At 41.8% G+C, this 15,418-nt stretch overlaps 1 protein-coding gene across 5 annotated transcripts in view; it reads right to left on the bottom strand.

Annotated features, from left to right (window-relative positions):
• The window catches only part of LOC126457378 (GTPase-activating protein skywalker), a 313,983-nt gene that overhangs the window by 92,093 nt on the left and 206,472 nt on the right, over positions 1-15,418 (bottom strand). For all 5 annotated transcript variants that reach the window (XM_050093629.1, XM_050093631.1, XM_050093632.1 and 2 more), the window contains exons 3-4: positions 11,724-12,108; positions 2,880-3,068 (exon numbers count right to left, since the gene is read on the bottom strand). In XM_050093629.1, coding sequence (XP_049949586.1) covers positions 2,880-3,068; positions 11,724-12,045 — 511 coding nt within the window. In that variant the 5' untranslated portion in view covers positions 12,046-12,108. The remainder of the gene's footprint in view (positions 1-2,879; positions 3,069-11,723; positions 12,109-15,418) is intronic.

The following is a 15,418-nucleotide window of genomic DNA, read 5'->3' as shown; positions in this document are numbered from 1 at the left end:
TTCTCTCTCCTTTCCTACTGACGAATTCCAGTCACCCATGACTATTAAATTTTCGTCTCCCTTCACTACCTGAATAATTTCTTTTATCTCGTCATACATTTCATCTATTTCTTCATCATCTGCAGAGCTAGTTGGCATATAAACTTGTACTACTGTAGTAGGCATGGGCTTTGTGTCTATCTTGGCCACAATAATGCGTTCACTATGCTGTTTGTAGTAGCTAACCCGCACTCCTATTTTTTTATTCATTATTAAACCAACTCCTGCATTACCCCTATTTGATTTTGTATTTATAACCCTGTATTCGCCTGACCAAAAGTCTTGTTCTTCCTGCCACCAAACTTCACTAATTCCTACTATATCTAACTTCAACCTATCCATTTCCCTTTTTAAATTTTCTAACCTACCTGCTCAATTAAGGTATCTGACATTCCATGCTCCGATCCATATAATGCCAGTTTTCTTTCTCCTGATAACGACGTCCTCTAGAGTAGTCCCTGCCCGGAGATCCGAATGGGTGACTGACTATTTTACCTCTGGAATATTTTACCGAAGAGGACGCCATCATCATTTAACCATACAGTAAAGCTGCATGCCCTCGGGAAAAATTACAGCTGTAGTTTCCCCTTGCTTTCAGCCGCTCGCAGTACCAGCACAGCAAGGCCGTTTTGGTTAGTGTTACAAGGCCAGATCAGTCAATCATCCAGACTGTTGCCCCTATAACTGCTTGTACATATGACAGCAGAGAAAACAAAATGGGGTGTTAACATATTTAATGTTTTATTTGCTGCAAAAGAAGTTTATCTTTGCAGTTGTTCTCCACTCACCTTAAAGAAAGAATACTCAGGTAATCATTGATGATGATGAAGTCCCATACTCCATGACAAAGCATAGGGGAACGATGTGGGAGACCTGCACTGCCGTACTAGGCAAGGTCCTAGTGGAGGTAGTTTGCCAATGCCTTCCTTCGAGGTAATTATTTGGCGGCTCAAAAGTGTACTCACTACAATCAACGAATTTCTGTCTTTATAAAGCGATCCTTCTCTCTGTGCTGCATTCTGGCACTTTCCATCATCATGGAAGTCTACATGGATTTCATCTGGTCCTACACATCTTTGAAGTTACTGCATGCCTGATATAATAATTGACCTTTCCTTTCTGATAGCTCTATACAGTTCACGATAATCTGGTTTTGCAGTGAATCCTCGTTCAAAGTAAGTGATCTAGTTCACAGCCAAGCCATCACAATGTCTAATAATTATGACCCAATTTCCATTGTGCCATAGGCATCAGAGCTGCTACATCCAGTGATAACACAGACATTAGCCTTCCTTCATTAGCAGCAATGTTCACTTGTGGAATAACAGAAAAGTTTATTGAATGGGATGTGTCCTCAAAGCAGAAGTTAACCCTATGAAATATCTAAATATGGTGCATCAATGTGGACAGTCATTTTGAAAGGGAAGGTACACTTCTCATGAAAGCTATGGATCTTTCACACACACACACATGAGCAGTTTCATTTGAGACAGTGAAGCTTGTCCTTTCGCCTTGATAACAGCGACTCCTCAAGCCTCCTAGAGCCATACAGATCCATGACCATGCAATCACCACTCACAATTCAAGGAAACTGGGTGGAGATGAGTCTTAGGCTTTACCACCCTGCTCAATGACGCCCTAGGTACACTGCATATCGTGACTGTCAGGTGATCTAAGGGGAAAAGAAACACCCTGGGAAGCCAAGGAATGTTTCTTTAAGGGTGTACCATTTGTGAGTGAAAGAAGGAGCATAGCCTCATTTAACATACAGGTTGTTTGTGAAACGATTTAGACAACCATGGACCATGAGCATGTGTGTTTGGATGTCTTTGTGGTTGTATTTGTGAATGAGTGTACTTCTACTAGAGAAAGAGCAAGAGCTTGAATGCTAGTGTAAATAGTTTCCTGTTGCCATTTCTAAGCACCACACAACTATCATCTATAGGTGAGTGGTTGCCTATTCCATCCAGAAATTTCCAAGGTAATTAACAGATAATTGTTTACAGGACATCTACCAAACCAACAAAACATCAGAGAATGAACTCTTTAGTCATCCTTCTGCTCTTTTCACCATTATCATATAGCTCTGCTATATCAAATGTTCATTAGCGTAATTCTGTGTCCAATTATATTTGCAGCCAATAACCTTACTGCTGTGATTTATTTTCACTGTGTACTTTTCTTTCTCATTGCAACAATTTTACTTTAAGCAAGAAATTGTCTGAAGCTAGCAATGAAAATTATAAAGTTATTATGAGCCTGCAAAGGAACTAATACAGTACATAAACATATTTTGCACTGAAATGGACAACAGTTGCTGCAACTGCTATACTGTGTGCATGGATAAGGGTGAACCAACAACATTACCTGCTCCACACTCAACTGTTACTCTGATCTTCGTGTACAACTGCATATATTCAGTATAAATATTTCTGGAAATCTCTAAATCCAGTGATTTCTTCTCCACCTTTTAAGCACCTTACCTTCATTCAAAATTAATGACTCTGTATTTACAAAAAAAATTACACTCTTCCCACTTTAACTTCTCCTTTTTCTTCTGATAATTACTCAGAACACAGTCTCTGGTTCTCTTAAAAATCTAAAAACTCACAGTTTCTTATAATTTTTCTGTGATTTTTCCATCCCACTTTACTGAATGAAAAAGACTTAAAATCAGCTCAGGACAAACAAGCCACTACATTTCATCTGAGTACAAAAATGTGGCCATTTCCTCTGATCTTTCATCCTAAACTCTCACTTACAGTATACACTACCTTTAAGTAATTACAGCATTTCTACTTCCTTTTAACATCCTAATGTTCTCCAAATGTTTCACTTACCAGTCATGAAGTGCAGCAAAATGGCAGTAACTGGATACAAAGCTGGGCTAAACGTAATATCTGGGCACGCATAGCCCACAACACACACAACTCTGTCCACAACACCGCGCCCTTTCCTTGTCAAATGGTATGCCATACAATGGCTACTGTCTACAAAAGTAGGCAGCAGTATAGGCCTGTCTGGGAGTTCTGCAACAATATATTTAGTACCACAGTTACTGAATACTGTAATGATACAATAAAAGCAACAACAAAGTTGCACAACAGAGAAACAAATTTAAAATTATATTGTCACTAGCTGCAGAAACAGGTATTTTAATGGAGGAAACTTATTTCTTCCTGACACTTGTGTTAATGGCTATGAAAATATTAAGAATCAAAAAGTTCCCAAAATGCTTTCCTCCCAAGCCCATAGTGTTACACTCAAATCATAAATAAACTGATACTAGCAACAACTACATTAAAACAAAAACACATTCTGATGAGCAGAGCCTTCGATTTCACAAAACCTGACAAACTAATCAGAGCGTGACAGTACCACTGAAAAAGCATTTCATATACAGAGCACAATTCTTTTTCGTCACTGACCTTTGCACTGGTACCCCTGTCATGCTCATTTGAAGACTATCTGCCAGACCTTTGTGCTCATTCGAAGCTTCAGCTTGGTGAGTGCATCACATACGGCTGTTTAGTCACTCTTCAAGCTCCTGGAAGGAGATTATTTTGATGACAGGGGGGAAATGAGTGTCCTCTGTTGTCCTATGAGTGTACTTCTTATAGCAAATGCATGAAACTATACTACAGTAATTACCAGTAATGATGGGAGTGGGTTATGTTTATGAATAAAAGAGAATGTCAAAGCTAGACCACAAATAATATTTTATGAAGATCAGACCACAACACCATAATACAGACAATGTTTAATTCAAACCAGGGATGTGTTCAATTAAACATTCAAGGAACTTTTTGATCCTTAACCCAAACACGCAATTCCTTTTCCAAAACAAAACTGTATCATGTTAATGAGCCATGTGTAGAAATAAAATGCTGAAAAAATTTTGTTCCAAAGAATAAAAAGAGTTTCTCCAGTGAACATCAATTTATGGAACACTTAATACGTTCACATTTAGTTCACATTCAGAATCCACAGAGTCAAATATGACTATTGGCTTCCTAATCATATGACTTACATCTTTATTCTTTTTAAATAATAAATCATGTCTTTAATGTATCTTCTTTTTTTAGAGAAATTTGGAGGAACATGTAAAGGTAAATATATTTGCAAGATACATTCACTGTCTGAAAGATGATCTCACTTGCATTACCATGCTTTATTTGGTCAACTTGTTAAAGGACATGCAGATCTGTACCAAAAACCCCATGTTACAATGTACACGGAACAGACTGTACAGCTTGTATGATCTAATAAATATTAATGAGAAACCCATTTCAAGAATAGAAGATAAAGGGATGTAATTCTATTTATAATAAATTTTCAGGATTAAAAACAATGGGGTTCATACAAATTCATTTTCTCGTTATAAAACACAATTAAGCATTATTGCTTCACCTCTGAGGTCCACAAAAAAAAAAAAAAAAAAAAAAAAAAAAAAAAAAAAAAAAAAAAAAAAAAAAAAGAAGAAGAAGAAGAAGAAGAAGAAGAAGAAGAAGAAGAAGAAGAAGATAGGGAGGAGAGGTAATTTGTGTTTCTATTGTTCAGAGTTATAAGCGAAGATGTGGTATGTTGAAACATATTTTCCATATACAAGTTTCTAAGTAACACGCAAACTAAGCTACCAGCTAGTAAAATATCATAGCTGCAAACAAGAATTACTGCAGACATCACAAAATTTCAGAGGCAACAAAGAAAATAGTGACAGAAAAGCCAAATGAGTAATACAGGAAAATCTGACTTCTTCTACTTCTCAACATCTTGACAAAATACTCTTCAAACATCAAATCAAACAGCATAATAAGATTCAAAACAATTAGGGATAAACACAAATAAAACCCCTCAGTATTCCCAAAGAGACACTTAACTTAAAAAGACCTTTACTCAAATCTGAGCCATAACTGGCTGTTGTAATAAATTCACATATAGCAGTGCTGAAGTAGACCATAAACTACAAAATCGCAAATTGACAGTCCAACAAAAGGAATATTCATAAAATGGCAAAAAATTAATTGAATGGCATATTTTAACCACATTTCTGTAGCTACATGAAATGGACACTAATAGGCGAGGTACAAAGAACTTAATGAACGTTGGTTGGATGGTTGGTTTAAAAGAGAGGAGAAGGGACCAAACTACCAGGTCATTGGTCCCTTGTTCCTAATAAAACAATGCCAAAAGTGTGAGAACAAAACAGACGAGACATATAACACAAAATGGAAAGACAGGAAAAACCACAAGAACGAAGGAAACGCAATGAACACAAAAAGGAAAAACAGAAGACAAGAAAACAACAGAGAGATGCTAGAAAAAGAAGAGAGTAAAGCAAGAAATCAGATTACAGCGGCTGGCCGACCACGAGAATAAAAAGGAAAGGCCAGCCACTCTGCAACATAATAAAACCTCCACCCTAAAAGCACTAAGGTGGAGGACACAGGGGGACAAAGGAGATGTGCTAAGACTTAGGTCAAATGATAAAACCCACCCTCACGAATAAAATGTAAAACTAAATCAGCCAATGAGGTGTTATCAGTTAAAATGAGCGGTAACGAGTCTGGTAACCCAAGATTTTGTAGCTGGACAGTCAAAGTGGGACAGTGCACCAGAATATGGGCCACTGTCAACCGGGCGCCGCACGTACACAGAGGTGGGCCTTCACGGCCCAAGGATGCCCAATGTGGAGCTGGAAAAGGACAACTGGATCCCTGTGAGAGCCCTGCATGGAAGACTTCCTCACATTTGTACTCTCCTTAATGACACGCAGTTTGTTGTGCGTACTGTTATGTCATTCCATCTCCCAAACCCGAAAAACCCTGCGGCTTAAGTCAGAACGCAGGTCAGGTTCAGAGATGTTCATCTCCAGAAGCGGTTTCCGCATAGCCTGTTTGGCCAGCCTGTCAGCAGGTTCATTACTTGGGATGCCGACGTGTCCTGGGGTCCTCACAAACACCACTGAATGACGGGACCGGTCCAGGGCATAGATGGACTCCTGGATGGACGGCACCAAAGGATGACGAGGGTAGCACTGGCCGATAGCTTGTAGGCTGCTCAAGAAGTCAGTACACAGAATGAACCATTCCTTGGGGCCTGAAAGGATGTAGTGAAGTGCATGAGATATGGCCACCAGCTCTGCAGTGAATACACTGCAGCCCTCGGGCAAGGAGTGCTGTTCAATATGGCCTCTGTGGACAAAGGTGTAGCCAACATTACCATCAGCCATTGAGCCATCAGTATAAACCACCTCAGATAACCAGAACACTTCAAGAACCGAGAGAAAGCGACAGCTGAGAACCGCAAGGTTAACTGAGTCCTTACAGTCACGCGAAAGGTCCAGGCGAAGCTTCGGCCTACAGCTACACCACGGAGGGGAACGTGAATGGACCTCGAGAAGAGGTGGTACAGGCAAGGACTCCAGTTCAGACAGAAGTGATCGCACACAAACCGCAATCGTTAGCCCTGGCCCTGGCCGCCTATGCAGGAGGTGAACTGCCGTGCTTGGGAAAAGAAGACTGTAATTAGGATGTTCAGGAGAGCTATAAATGTGTGCAACGTAACTGGCGAGCAGTTGTGCACGTCTGAGGGACTCCAGCCTCCACCAGTACGCCTGTCACCGGACTCGTCCAAAAAGCTCCTGTCACTAGTCGAACTCCGCAGTGGTGGAATGGGTCGAGCAAATGCAATGCTGAAGGCGCAGCCAAACTATAAATAACACTCCCATAGTCAAGGTGGAGTTGAACAAGAGCTCTGTAGAGCTGTTGCAGCACGGAGCGATCTGCAACCTAGTTGGTGTTGCTCAGGCAGCGGAGGGCATTGAAGTGCTGTGAACACTTCCGTTTAAGCTGATGAAGATGAGGAAGTCAAACTGGCATCGAAAACCAGACCTAACAATCGATATGTCTCCACTACAGTGTGTGGATTGTCAATAAGGTAAAGTGCTGGTTCCGGATGAATGGTACGACGCCGACAGAAATGCATGACACACTTCTTCATGGCAGAAAACTGAAAGCCATGGGCTAGAGCCCATGACTGCGCCTTGTGGATGGCTCCCTGAAGGCGATGCTCAACAACACCAGTACTGGAGCAGCCGTACAAAATGCTGAAGTCTTCTGCATACAGAGAAGGTGAGACGGAGGGCCCAACAGCTGCTGCTAGAACATTAATGGCCACTAAAAATTGAGAGACACTCAATACAGAGCCCTGCGGGACTCCATTCTCCTGGATATAGGTGTAATTATGGGAGGTACCAACTTGGACACAGAAAGTACGGAGAGACAGGAAGTTTTGGACAAAAATCGGAAGTGGGCCCCGGGGACCCCACTCATACAATGTGGCAAGGATATGATGTCGCCAAGTCGTGTTGTATGCTGTATGTAAGTAAAAAAAGGCGGCACCAGGTGTTGGCATCTGGAAAAGGCTGTTCGGATGGCAGACTCGAGGGACACAAGAGTATCAGTAGTAGAGCGACCTCAGCGGGGGAGCCAGTAGGCCACGTGACTCCAGGACCCAACCCAACCGCCGCACACCATACGTTCCAGCAACTTACAAAGAACATTGGTGAGGCTGATGGGCTGACAGTTATCCACATCAAGTGGGTTTTCACCAGGTTTGAGCACTGGAATGATTGTGCTCTCCCGCCATTGCGATGGAAAGATGCCAACACACCAGATCCGGTTGAAGATGACAAGGATAGTAGTCAGATGAGAGATGTTTAATAATCTGGCTGTGGATGCGATCAGGCCCAGGAGCTGTGTCGGGGAAATGTGCAAGGGCACTGAGGAGCATCCACTCTGTAAATGGGGCGTTATAGGATTCACTGTGGCATGTAGTGAATGAGAGGACTTCTCCTTCCAGCTGCCGTTTGAGAGTGCAAAAGGCTGGCAGTAATTCTCTGATGCAGAGGCTAGAACAGAGTGCTCAGCAAAGTGCATGGCAATCGCATTTGTGTCGGTAGATAACACGTCATTTATGGTAACACCAGCAACACCTGTTGGGGTCTGATACCCGTAAATATGTGATCTTTGCCCAGACTTGAGAGGGTGACATATGGCACCCAATGGTCAAGACGTATCTCTCGCAACACTCCTGTTTCCGTCACTTGATAAGTTGGCGAACGCGGGCATGGAGCCGTTTAAAGGCTATGAGGTGTTCCAGGGAAGGGTGCTGCTTATGCCGCTGTAGAGCTCGCCGACACTTCGTAATTGCTTCAGCGACTTCCGACGACCACCAAGGGACTGCCTTATGCTGGGGGCACCCTAAAGAGCAAGGGATCACGTTTTCTGCTGCAGAAACAATTGATGTAGTCACCTGCTCAACCATTACATCAATGTTGCCGTGTGGACGAGATTCAGCAGTGAAAGCAGCAGTGAAAGTTTCCCAGTCCACCTTGTTTGAAGCCCATCTGGGCAGGTGACCATGGGCCTGACGTTTGGGCAGTGACAAGAAGATGGGGAAGTGCTCACTAACACACAGGTCGTGATGTGCTCTCCAGTGGATAGATGGGAGAAGTCCTGGGCTGCAAATTGATACAGCAATGACCGAGTAACTACCTCAAGCCACACTGGAATGTGCAGTGGCCGCAATTTTTAAGAGGCAGAGGTCGAACTGAGACAGTAAAGTTCTGACATCTCTGCCTTGGCCAGTAAGCACGGTGCAACCCCACAAGGGGTTATGGGCGTTAAAATCTCCCAAAAGTAGGAATGCTTTAGGGTGTTGATCAATCAGTGCAGCTAATACATTCAGGGGCAATGCACCATCTGGAGGAAGATATACATTGCAGACAGCTATTTTGTGTGTTGTCCTTATTCTGACAGCCACAGCTTCAAGAGGGGTTTGAAAGGATACAGTGTCACTACAGACTGAGTTTAGGACATAAACGCAGACCACCTGAGACTCGATTATAGTCGCTACGGTTCCTGTATTATCCCTTATAGCCGTGGAGGGCAGGGGACCGCATTGCCGGGAACCAGGTTTCCTGGAGGGCAATGCAGAGAGCAGGTGTAAGGCTTAACAGTTGCTGTAGCTCAGTTAGGCAGTGGAAAAAACTGCCGCAATTCCACTGGAGGATGATGTCATCGTGAGCCTGGGAAGGCATGGAACATTCAATGAGGCATTTTATGCCTCAGGGTCACCTGATGCCACCAACTTTTTGCCTGAGCAGTCTATATCCATTGTGTCTGAGGGTATGGCGAGATCTAGGTCCTCAGTGGGCGCCAGAATCTCCACCCCCTCCTCAGACGCAGAGCTTGTAGGTAGCAGTGGTGTGGGTGCACAACAATTTTCTTGGTCTTAGGGGTCTTCTCTTGACTTATGCTTCTCTGGCTTAGAAGTGGGGACGGATGTCCCTGATGGTTGGGGGGGAGGTGTTGCTCCCAAAATAGGTGGCGTGGGAGCAAAAGGGAGGAAGTGCCCTCCATCATCAAGGGGGCAGGTGTAGCCTTCTGTCTCTGAGAGGTGACTGGTGTTGGCGGAACTGATGATGCCAGAACTGTTGCAGTGGCGGCTCGAGACGATGTCATAATTACAGGATGCAGGCGTTCAACTTCTCTCTTAGCCTCAGTGTAAGTTAGTCGGTCCAGCGGCTTGTACTCCATGATTTTCTTTTCTTTATGGAGAATCCTGCAGTCTGGCGAGCAAAGCGAATGGTGCTCTCAGCAGTTGACACAGATAGAAGGCAGGACACATGGAGTATTGGGATGTGATGGGCGTCTGCAATCGCGACATGTGACACTGGAAGTACAGCAGGAAGACATATGGCCAAACTTCCAGCACTTAAAGCACTGCAACGGGGGAGGGATATAGGTCTTTACATCACTGCGGTAGACCATCACCTTGACCTTCTTGGCCAATGTATCACCTTCAAAGGCCAAGATGAAGGCACTGGTGGCAACCTGACTATCATTCAAACCCCGGTGGACATGCCGGACAAAATGTACACCTCGGCACTCTAAAGTGGCGCACAGCTCGTTATCAGATTGCAAAAGAACGTCCCTCTGAAATATGATACCCTGGACCATATTTAAGCTCTTATCGGGCGTGATGGCTACAGAAACATCCCCCAGCTTGTCACAAGCCAGTAACATTCGTGACTGGGCAGAGGATGCTTTTTGATCAAGACTGACCCAGATCTCATTTTGGACAATCCCTCTACCTCTCCAAACTCGACCTCTAAATACCCAACGAAAAACTCATCATGAAAGATCCACATCAGCTCTCGAGCATACAGGGTAGTGGGGTGAATAGGATCCGCTGCCATCCTTAGCCTGACATTTCTCCCTTCCCCAACTGGCTGCTCTTCAGAAAAAATTTGAAGAATGGAGGTCAAACCCTCACATAAAGGCCGAAACGGGTGCAACTCCTTTTAGTCGCCTCTTACGACAGGCAGGAATACCTCGGGCCTATTATTACACCCGGACTCACAGAGGGGACTTCATAAAGGTGAGTATTCACTATATAGAGGACTTTTAAGTAGGCATATATGCGATCTTAAGTATAAAAGAATGTTTGTTAGCCTGTCTAAACTAAAACAACAGAAATATTGCACATTTGGGTTTCTGAAGTTACAACAGTAGTTGAGAAAACCACATTCATATACTTCCATTAATATTTCAAATAATTTTGTGTGAAGTTAATAAGTCAAAAATTGTGAAAGATGCTTTTTGCCAATATGTGTATTGGGGGGGGGGGGGGGCAGCTTGTATACGGAGGCACTAGAAGAGCAGGGATTTGTGGGCAAGTGCTGCCAAAACAAAAAATGGAAGACAAATTCCTGTTAATAATTACTTCATCTTTTGCCTACACAAATGATTGGCTAAGTCACATTGAGCCACATACGTAATTCTTCTGCAAATGTGCGTGTTGAAAGAACTGTGCATGTTTCAGCAACTGAATCTGAGAGCAATAATGTAACAACAACGATGTGTAAGGTAAGCACAACTTTTAGAAGTGTGTGTTGTACAAAGCACAGAAGCTTTGCATACTTACAAAAATTAGAATAAAACAAATATGATATTTTCAACAGGTTGATACCACTGTTATTAGAGCTGGAATTCCAGCACAGTTGAACATGGATGGGTAGCACAAACAATCAGCCATGCTCTTATGAAATGAAATATATCAGATTTTACACGAGATTGTCAAAATAAGAAAGAAGAATATGACATATAAGAAGAAAAATAGAAAAAAGTGTTATGAAGACATCTGCTAAGGTGGTTAAATATTATCACACAAACTGAAAAAACTTCTTAGTCTCCCAAGTACAAGAATGTGTTGAAATGATTAAATAGTGTTTCACACGACTTACCTTAATCAACTTACTACAATGTTTCCCATCCTCATAAGGAATATGTAGTAGCTGCATTACCAGAGTTGTCAGTGACACTAGTATAATATTCACTATGCGACTGATGAAATACACTAAAAATTTAATCATGTATTTCTAAGATGTTTCATATTAACTAAGAGTTTCTAATGTGAATTAGCTATTACATAAAACGGTCTGTAAAACAACAACACATTTCACCACATATGAATAATAATAGAAATATTGCATCAATTCTATGAAAGTGGCCAACAGCAAACTAATTACTAGAAGCTGTGGTTGGCAAATGTGCACTATATCAACATGTTGATCACAGAAGTTGAAGCATAAGCAATTTGTAGAGGATTTATCTTACCCGTAGTACCAAATAGCTGATTAACCATGTCCCAATAAAAGCCCTCTTGCATTGACCTGTCTGATCCATGTTGCTGACAAAGAGTTGGCCACAGCTGTGAGCGTATAGTGCTATTGATAGGCCATGCATTCTCGCGAATAATTTGCTTCACTTCTCCTTTTCTACCAAGCTGCAGTAAACTGTGTATGTCATTGTATGTCTTTAAAGCTGGCTTCTTGTTTGGGCTATCAGCTTGGAGTGGTATGCTACTAGTGTCTACATGAGGCTGGAAACCCTCATAGATGTCTCCCTCTTCTTCAAGCACTGACAGCATATTGGGCATCACTTCTTATGAGCTCACAGTGGCTCTGCCAACTCACGTCAAGTCTTGAATCATCTCTGTAATCTGAAATGATAACCATTCAAATTAGTACATCTGAATAACAACATGAAACTAGCAAATCAGAGCCATACAGTGTTGCTCCTACATATTAAGTGGATGCCAGTGTTTGTAAATGTGGAGGACTGCATTTATTTACACAAAAAACTTGCATGATAAGCAGAAAGTTTTATTATTAACAGGTTATTGCATTTGTCCTAATGTAGATATTCCAACTGTAGGTTGTTACAGACAGAATGTCTAAAACATCTTTCCAGCCATTCAGCAAGAAGATCTCAAACGTCAGATTTCAGTTCTCTTTGTGAAACATGTAATGGATGAGAAACATGTCATGGATGAGAACAAAAACTGACAAGCTACATATGTGGTACCTAACACATAAGAAGTAAAAACAATAAGTAAATAAGTAAAAATAATAAGTAAGAAAGTAAAAATAATAATAAGTGACAAAAGCAGTTTCCATACAGGCCACGTGTTCTTGCCTACGGTTTGGAATGGGGTTTTACACTCTGGTGCAACAATGCAAAAACACACAATCGATAAAAATTAGGGAGAAAACTGAAAATCCTTAGATATTAAAAAATAAAGAAAATACCAGTTTATTAGCTACCCATTATCATAAGTCATAATTCTGGAGTCAGAAATGTACATGAAGGTTAATATTTATATGAAACTAATTTGTACTTTTATAAAACAAAAAACTTCTCAGCTGCTGCTGAAGCTGCACAAAAAATGGTTGGTTTATATATTTTATAATACAGTCACAGATCTCAACAAATTCCTTGCAATGTGGTCATTTGAGGTTTAGACCAGTACAGAGACAGCCAATTATGGAAAGGATAGATTGCTGCTCACTGTAAAGATGACATGTTGAGTAGCAGACAGACACAACAAAAAGACTTGTTACACACTGAGCTTTCAGCATAGCCTTCTTCAGTAAAGACAACAAGCACACATTCACACAAGCAGGCACATCTCACATAAGACTGCTATCTCCTACCACTGCATTGGTTGATGTTCCAATATGGTCTTTCCACTGTTTGAAATTAGAATACATTCTGGCAGGTTTAAAGTGAGACACCACTGAGACAGTGAAGCAGTGTTATCATCAAGTTTAAGATTTTTGTTCTTCACAAATAAAGGTCACATAAACAAGAGTCATACCCATGCTGCAACGTTCTTCCTTTCTCACGGGGAGTGCTACTGCAGCAAGGTACGGGTGAACACACATGTGGAGTATGGAAAGCATAGGACTTATATTGGCAGACTAAAGCCCTTAGAGCAGGCTGCGAACAGTGCTTGACAGCTCAGTTGGCATCAGGATTACATGTGACGCAAGGGTCCAGATTTGAATACCAACCTGACGTACAGCTTTGACCAGTCACGAAACAGAGAAAAAGAATCCATCTGAAAAGTGAAAAGACTGAACACAATGACTGTAAGCTGAATAAGACTAATAAATTTCTCTCCCAAAAAGACTGGATTATGATGTATTAAGGCTACTCTAACACCAACACTAAACAGAAATATCCACTAGATTTTCACAGAAAAATTTGAAGTTTTTTTGTGGGCTATCAGTCTTCTGACTGGTTTGATGTTGATCGCCATGAATTCCTCTCCTGTGCCAACCTCTTCATCTCAGATTAGCCTTTGCACCCAACAAGCTCAATCATTTGTGGGATATATTCCTACATCTGTCTTCTCTTACAGTTTTTACCCTCTACAGCTCCCTCTAGTGCTCCAGTGCCATGGGAATTATTCCTTGATGTCTTACCATGCTGTCTCCTCTTCTTGTCCATGTTTCCCACATTTTCCTCTCCTTGTTGATTTGGTTGAAAACCAACTCATTTCTTATATTGTCAGTTCACATAATTTTCAACATTCTTTTGTAGCAATATATTTCAAGCAATTCAATTCTCAGTTTGACTGGTTTTCCCACAGTCCACAGTTCATTTCCACACAATATTGTGTTCCAAATATACATTCTCCAAAATCACTTCTCAGAATTGGTGTTTGATACTAGTAGACTTCTTTTGGCCATGTAGCCATGAATGTCCCTCTTTGCTTGTGCTAGTCTGTTTTTTATGTACTTGCTTTGTCTATATGTGGCATTTTCCTTCCAAACCAGCAGAATTTTTCCACTTCATGGCCTGAAAACACCCTTTTCACTAATCTCATCTCTGCTACTCCTTATTATTTTTATCTTTCTTCAGTTTACTCTCAGTACATATTTTTGTGCTGAGTAGACTGTTCATTCCACCTAACACGTTCTCAGATTCTTCTGTGCTTCCACTTACGATAGTCATGTAATCAGCAAATATTATCTGAGATATCCTCTCATCTTGAATTTCAATAGCACTCCTGAATCTTTCTTCTCCATCACTGCTTCACCAATGTGTAAACTGAACACTAGAAGCAAAGGACTATACGCCCGCCTTATATCTTTTTTAATTTGAGCACTTTCATACAGCCATTTCGTCTTTGCTTCCTGCACTTCCTATTTCCTTCACTACACTTACGCTGCTACTATGTGACCAAAAGTATCCGGGCACCCCCAAAAACATACGTTTTTCATATCAGGTGCATTGTGCTGCCACCTACTGCCAAATACTCCATATCAGCGACCTCAGTAGTCATTAGACATTGTAAGAGAGCACAATGGGGCACTCCACATAACTTGTGTACTTTGAACTTCGTCAGGTGATTGGGTGTCACTTGCGTCATACGTATGTACGTGAGATTTCCACACTCTTAAACATCCCTAGGTCCACTACTTCCAATGTGATAGTAAAGTGGACAAATGAAGGGACACATATAGCACAAAAGCGTACAGGCTGACCTCGTCTGTTGACTAACAGAGACTGCCGACAGTTGAAGAGGATCATAATGAGTAATAGGCAGAGATCTATTCAGACCATGACACAGGAATTCCAAACTGCATCAGAATCTAGTGCAAGTACTATGACAGTTAGGTGGGAGGTGAAAAAACTTGGATTTTATGTTTGAGCGGCTGCTCATAAGCCACACATCACGTCAGCAAATGCCAAATGATGCCTCGCTTAGTGTAAGGAGTGTAAATCTTGGATGATTGAACAGTGGAAAAACGTTGTGTGGAGTGACGAATCACGGTACACAATGTGGCGACCCGATGGCAGGGTGTGGGTATGGCAAATGCCCGGTGAACGTCATCTGCCAGTGTTTGTAGTGCCAACAGTAAAATTCAGAGGTGGTGGTGTTATGGGGTGGTCGTGTCTTTCATGGTGGGGGCTTGCACCCCTTATTATTTCACATGGCACTGTCAGGGCACAGGCCTACA

Source organism: Schistocerca serialis, chromosome 2 (assembly GCF_023864345.2).
Source record: "Schistocerca serialis cubense isolate TAMUIC-IGC-003099 chromosome 2, iqSchSeri2.2, whole genome shotgun sequence".
Lineage (NCBI taxonomy): Eukaryota > Metazoa > Arthropoda > Insecta > Orthoptera > Acrididae > Schistocerca > Schistocerca serialis.
Note: the sequence above shows the minus strand (reverse complement) of the source record. Positions and strands in the feature narration are given on the sequence as shown.